At 30.9% G+C, this 6479-nt stretch overlaps 1 protein-coding gene across 1 annotated transcript; it reads left to right on the top strand.

Annotated features, from left to right (window-relative positions):
* Nucleotides 1-693: 693 nt before the first annotated feature.
* Nucleotides 694-4802, top strand: LOC107612109 (zinc finger protein WIP3). Its single transcript, XM_016313932.2, has 2 exons — nucleotides 694-1436; nucleotides 4211-4802. The coding sequence occupies exons 1-2, from the start codon at nucleotides 711-713 to the stop codon at nucleotides 4646-4648; spliced, it is 1164 nt and encodes a 387-aa protein (XP_016169418.1). The 5' UTR covers nucleotides 694-710; the 3' UTR covers nucleotides 4649-4802.
* The last annotated feature ends 1677 nt before the right edge of the window (nucleotides 4803-6479 follow it).

The following is a 6479-nucleotide window of genomic DNA, read 5'->3' as shown; positions in this document are numbered from 1 at the left end:
GTGATGATATTTAGGTGTGTTTAAGTGTGTCCGGAAAAGAATTTTTTATTTTTTATTAAGACACAGTTAGACACATCAGGTCGTATCTAAAATGTGTCCAACACACAAACACAACAACTCAACGAAATGTCCGCTTGATAGTTCATTTATATACCTATATTCCAAACTTTCTTAAACATGGTAGGTTTTACTATTAAAATAATATAAAATAATTCAATAATTAAAAATAAAAAATATTATATATACACAAAAAATAACCACCGAATTAATTATTATTTATTTATTTATTTATAAATATATGTTATATAATTTATTTTTAATATATTTTGTATATTTTTTAATAATTCATTTTTTTATATATAGTATAATTCTTAAAAAAATTATCGAGAATGTTTAATTTATATATTTGATCTTATATCAATTTTGTTAGAAAAAAGAATAAAAATGAGCAGGCAAAACATTGCACAATCAAAACTTAAAAAATTTCACATAAAATCTAAAAACTAACGTCTAAATTCATATGGCTCAACTTTATTTTATATATATAAAATTTTAATATAAAATTATTTTATACTTACATTCAATTACATAATGTTATATTAATAAAAATAACTATTTTTTATAATATAATAAGGTTCTCAATGCACAAAAAATAAACTCATATATATATAGAAACAACCTAAGGATGAAAGCATATCTAAACATTCACAATGACAGACCCACATTATTCCAATCTATACGCTTCATCAGGAAGGTTCAACTTCATGCCCCTCCACCCTCATTACTTCCCTTCTTCCTCCTCCTCCTCTTCTTCTTCTTTCATTTCTAATCAAAATTCCATTAATAGTTCCCTCTTCTCATCACCATCGTATCCTCTCTATTTCTCAAACACCAGATTATTCTCCGTCCAATTGGAACCACCCTCTTCATCATCTTCTTCTTCCGTGGCAGCACTGCCTCCTCCTCCTTCTTCCCCTCCTCTCATAGAAGCCCTTCCTTTCATAAACACTATAAGCCTCAAAAACCATAGCAACAACAATAGCAGTGATCAAGAAGTAGTGGTGGACAAGAAGAGAAAAGACAACAACAAAAAAGATCAAGAGAATCTTTTGGCTGATGATGATTATGATGATAACGAAGGTGTTGCCGTAGCGCTACGAATAGGGCTTCCTAATAGCGTGTCTGATAATACTTCCGGTATTGATGATCGGCAAAAGAAGAAGAAGATCTCATCAAACTCAGAAGAAATTGTGGGAGAAAAAGATGAAGTGATGAGCGTGGTTTCTGAGCATCACCCTTCGTTGTTAGAGAGATTTAACAATAACAAGACACAGTTTCAGTATTGGATTCCCACAGCTTCTCAGATTCTCATTGGTCCTACTCAGTTCTCATGCCCAGTCTGCTCCAAGACTTTCAACCGATACAATAATCTTCAGGTGACAGTTTATTAAGTCCTTAGTCCCTCCATTAAATAATTAAGGGCTCATAAATTTTTTGTCAATAATACATCCAGTGAAATAGAATTTTTGAGTCTTTTTCGTCACTGTAAATTTGGGCATCATATAAACACTTCATTAATCATCTTGGTCTGGGTTGGTTCGGTTGAGTGATTAGTTCACTCGTCCGTCTAAATAAGTGTTGAAAATTTAAATTTTGTTTTGTACATGTAACAATCAAGTGTTCAGAGACAAATATTTAAATAAAATCTTAATTCGCAATAGATTAATTCTTAACGTAAGAAGTCAAAAAATACAGTGAAAAAACTAAAATAATTATAATCACTTTATTAAATTTAGAATATAAATGGCATTTTTTAAAATACATAATAGTCACTTGGTTAGTATTAAATATATTTAAACTTTTTTTTTATTTTAAAAGGCATTTTTCATCGCATTATTAGCCATAAATTTAGTTTTCTATAATTTACTTTAATGTATTCTTAATTAATTAATATTTTGTTAATTGGTTTACCTTATTCTCTTTTTCGGCCGGTGTTTGATCATTTTTGGAGTCATACATGCATATTCCTTTTGCATATGTCATAACTAATATGGTAGTAAGACTACTATATATGTATATTGATAAGTTTTTCTTTTTGCTTTTGGTTTAAGAAATCAATTCAAACTTCTGATGAAATTTTTCCATCTTATGTCAAACTAGAATATTGTGTGTTCTGCACAACACTAATAAAAACTAAGTCATAATTAATAACAGTACTCGTGAAGAAATTAAAATGGCAGACTACTCCAGTTGTTGCTAAAATGCAATTTTGTAAATTTAATGGAACCTAACATCTATCTGTCAAGAATTACGGATCGGTCCATTTTAACCCCCCCCCCCCCCCCAAAAAAAAAGAGAGAAAAAATTAGTCATCAGTCCCACTTCCCCATGATGACATAATGTGAATTAAAAATAAGTACAATCAAGAAAAAAATAGAAAAAAAAACTTGGATTTGGATATCTGAACTACTTATTTGTACAGATTGTACGAACTTACCACCCTATTGTGGAAAGGACTATAAATTAAATATTATGATTATTGTTTGACTGATAAATCATGTTATTATTTAAACCTTTCAAAATTCAAATAGCCTTGCTTGTTCTTGTTAATATTTTATAGTATTGTACTTTGTTATTCATTTCAAGGGCAGTTTGAAAGATGAAATAATTAATGTATGACTTTGTGTTAGGTAGTTAATTTGTTGCTTTTTTGTTTTATTATCACTCAAACCATGATTTTCCCATTTTACTTAACAATAAACTATTCTTTCATTCGATTTGTTTTCGTTGTTTTTTATCATTCGCCAATGCTATATGCTCAATATATATATAGCTAGCTAGCACTTAATCATTAGCATATTCTTATAAGCTAATGTTAAAAAAAAAAAAAAAAAACTCAAATACACTAATAAAACATGTATGCTAGCTAAATTGATAGTCATAAAAATTGCTGGTCCCTCAACCTTTTTCTTATCATTATCACTTAAGATTTTCTTAACTCCAGTGAAATAAAATAGTTAGGTACTTTAATAAAAAGAATACTAAAACATATCTATAATATATTGCAACTGAGTTTAGAGTTTAATAATATATATTTCATATTTTACTTGAGCTCAATGCATGTCTCGTATTTAACTTTTATCCCCTCTTAGTTACTCCTTTCGGAATCTTTCCATTTGAAGGTGTAGGGGGGCGAGTTTCAACTTTCACATAATCCATAGTTATGCTGCTTCCTATTAGAGCAACTTAGTGAGTTAATGCCTTAAATTAAGTTTCATGACTGAGCCTGATTATAAAAGTTTTTCTATGTCGGTATAGACTATAAAAGTTTGTTTCCTCAGTATCTATATATAGTTTCATATTTCATATTTTGTATCAACAAAAAGTGCATATTTTATATTATACTTATTTTCTTATTTTTCACTTTTTTGTGTAGTTCTCAATATAACATTCAAGTTCTAGTTTTCTGCTCGTACATTTAGTTGACAGTGATTATATATATCTCATGTAAGTATAGATATCTCACACATTAATCAATAGTAGTTGTCCTTTTCAATAGATGTCGGTAGTTGTTAATGTTATTGATATAGTATTATTGTACATCAAGGCTCAGTTTGATTACTATCTTAGAAATAAATGTATAAACACCATATGCAGAAATATTTAATAGTATTGAAATACATTAAAACAAAACAGTAATACTAGATACACAATAACTCATAACATATTCATAATATTTATAGTTATATATTTATTACATTTAAAATAATATAATTATTTTAATAATAATTAATAAATATTAAATAAATAAATTATTTTTATAATTAAATTTAATCAAAGTCTTTTTTATGTTTTTTCTTTTTCTCCCCGTTCTTCTTCGACTAAAATTTTTTGTTATCTATCCTTAAACTACTGGATCATTTTGATTAAACATATTATCAAAATGAATTGATAATGTAACAAAACAAGTTTTATTGTTTCCCAAACATCATTGTTATTTTAATGTGTATCTAACAAGAAACAACATGAACGTTTATGTTTTCATCGTTTAAACTCCCAATTAGAAACTCAGGTGTAGTAGACTTCACGTGAAGTTGATAGTTAACGGCTCTCAACTATTAACTTCACGTGAAGTCGATTGCTCCTCAGTTTCCACCTTAAACTAAACATGATATATAGATTATTTCTCAATTCTGTGATTGCTTTATAGATGCATATGTGGGGACATGGATCTCAATACAGAAAGGGACCAGATTCTCTAAAAGGAACACAACCAACAGCAATGCTAAGGCTTCCATGCTTCTGTTGTGCGCCAGGTTGCAAGCACAACATAGACCACCCAAGAGCGAGGCCTCTCAAGGACTTCAGAACCCTCCAAACGCATTACAAGCGAAAGCACGGTGTAAAACCCTACGCTTGCCGGAAATGTGGCAAGCCGTTTGCCGTGAAAGGCGATTGGCGGACGCATGAGAAGAACTGCGGCAAGATCTGGTATTGTTTGTGTGGGTCTGATTTCAAGCATAAGAGGTCCCTGAAGGATCATGTCAAAGCCTTTGGCCATGGACATGGTGCTTTTGGTATTGATTGCATGCAAGAGGAGGATGAAGCAGCTTCCGAAGTTGAACATGATGGTGATTGCTCCTTGTAGAACCTGGAATAATTAAACCCAAGTTTACATATCATATATTACGTAATATGTATAAATGATTGTAATAGACTATTGTATAATGATACCCTTCTTATTTACCTTGCTCAAATTAGTGCTTTTTCTTGGAATAAATTTTTGTTTTTATTCATGAAAATTGACAACAGCAAATTTTTTTTATAATCGAAAGAAATTAATTTTGTATCACGGAAGATAAATACAATATTATTATACATTTTTATTCGTAAAAATTTAAAATACTGATAATTTTATTTATAAATAAAATTAATATTTTAATATTTTTATTACACAAACATATTTTTTATTAGTACAAAATTAGTTTCTATCATCACAAATAAACATTCTAAACTTTTATTGATGTAAATAATAAGTTATTCGTTGTTCTTATTCTGATAGGGGTTACAACTAATTTGAAGAATAAATTGAAAATGAGAAAAAATATATGTAATAAAAACAGTAACCAAGTTTAAAAGAAAGAATAAGCGTATAGTAAGTATAAGAAGAAGAAAATAGAAGTATAAGAGTCAAGAATTTTCGATCACCTGTACAATTAGGTGTTAGTTCAGTCACAGATAAAGAGTATACAGAAAAGAATGAAAGAAAATAACATAGAGAAGAATATTCACATTGCATAATACCTTGCTCTTTGTTCCTTCCTTACTATTTGTTGTTCTTCTCCACTAATTAGTTAGGCTCCTTGCGTTTGAGTGTCTCTCTCTAGCTCCTCTTTTAACTGTTTTGCTTCTTCTACTTGTACCATTACATTCCTTGGTGAAAAATAACTTTATCATCAAGGTCAAAGGAAGAGTATTGCACCTTCAAAAATTTCATACGGTTCTCAAATAGCTTCTTCTGCTATTATGGGTTGCCATTGTATAAGGACTTTTACCTGTCATCTTTTATGTCTCTTGACCATTCGCCCCAGTATCAAATGGGGTTGGAGTTTGTACCCTTAATCTTCTAGTAAACATTGGGGTGGCAATGGGTTAAGTCTAGTTTGATTTTGGGTTTATAAATGATGACAAACATTCATATGGGTTGAAAGCTCAATATTGTTTGATGAGTGTTTTTATTATTGCAGGTCCAAGTATCCTAATTCATGCTGCATCAGCCCATCACAGCAAATAGAAGAACAGTTCATATTGTTTCTTAGTGCTGTAAACAAGTCCAACAATTCTTCATAGCAACGTTCAGCATATTAAATGATTATATATATATATTTGCTAAAAGCAATATGAGGACAGCTGTATCATGCAAGGACAGGTGTGGCTCTGTAAAAACAAGCAAGGACACAAAGGGCACACTCACTAACCCAAGGACATTAGCAAAGCATTGTTGTGGATCATGGTTGAGCAAAAACAAACTTTCACATAGCAGCAGCAGCAGGAAAATGGAGCAAAATGAAAAAGAAGAGCATGTCTTAGAAGAAGGCCAAGCAAAGGACAGCAGGAGTAGTGGTCGAGCTCCTCGGACAGTAGAGATAGTGGAGCATGATGAAGAAGGACAGCTTGCTAGCTGTGCCAGCTCCAACGGGCAGCAAGGACAAGCAAAAGAAAGAAGCAACAATGAAGCCAAGTTGAAGATATATAACAAGCTTCATTCCAGTGTTTCAAGGCAAGGAAGAGAGCACACACACTCAGAGCACCATCTCTAACACAGAGCTGGAATCTCTTTCTTCTACTCAAGCTTAATTCTGATTTTTTGTTATGGCTGTCTTGCATTATTTTCTGCTTTGAAAAGGCAATTATGTGAGGTTCAAAAGCCAAGAGAGAAAAGGCAAGAGTGATGCAAAATAGCCACTGATTTCTGATGT

The sequence above is a fragment of the Arachis ipaensis genome, chromosome B8, assembly GCF_059453495.1.
Source record: "Arachis ipaensis isolate K30076 ecotype BB chromosome B8, ASM5945349v1, whole genome shotgun sequence".
In the NCBI taxonomy this organism is placed as follows: domain Eukaryota; kingdom Viridiplantae; phylum Streptophyta; class Magnoliopsida; order Fabales; family Fabaceae; genus Arachis; species Arachis ipaensis.
Note: the sequence above shows the minus strand (reverse complement) of the source record. Positions and strands in the feature narration are given on the sequence as shown.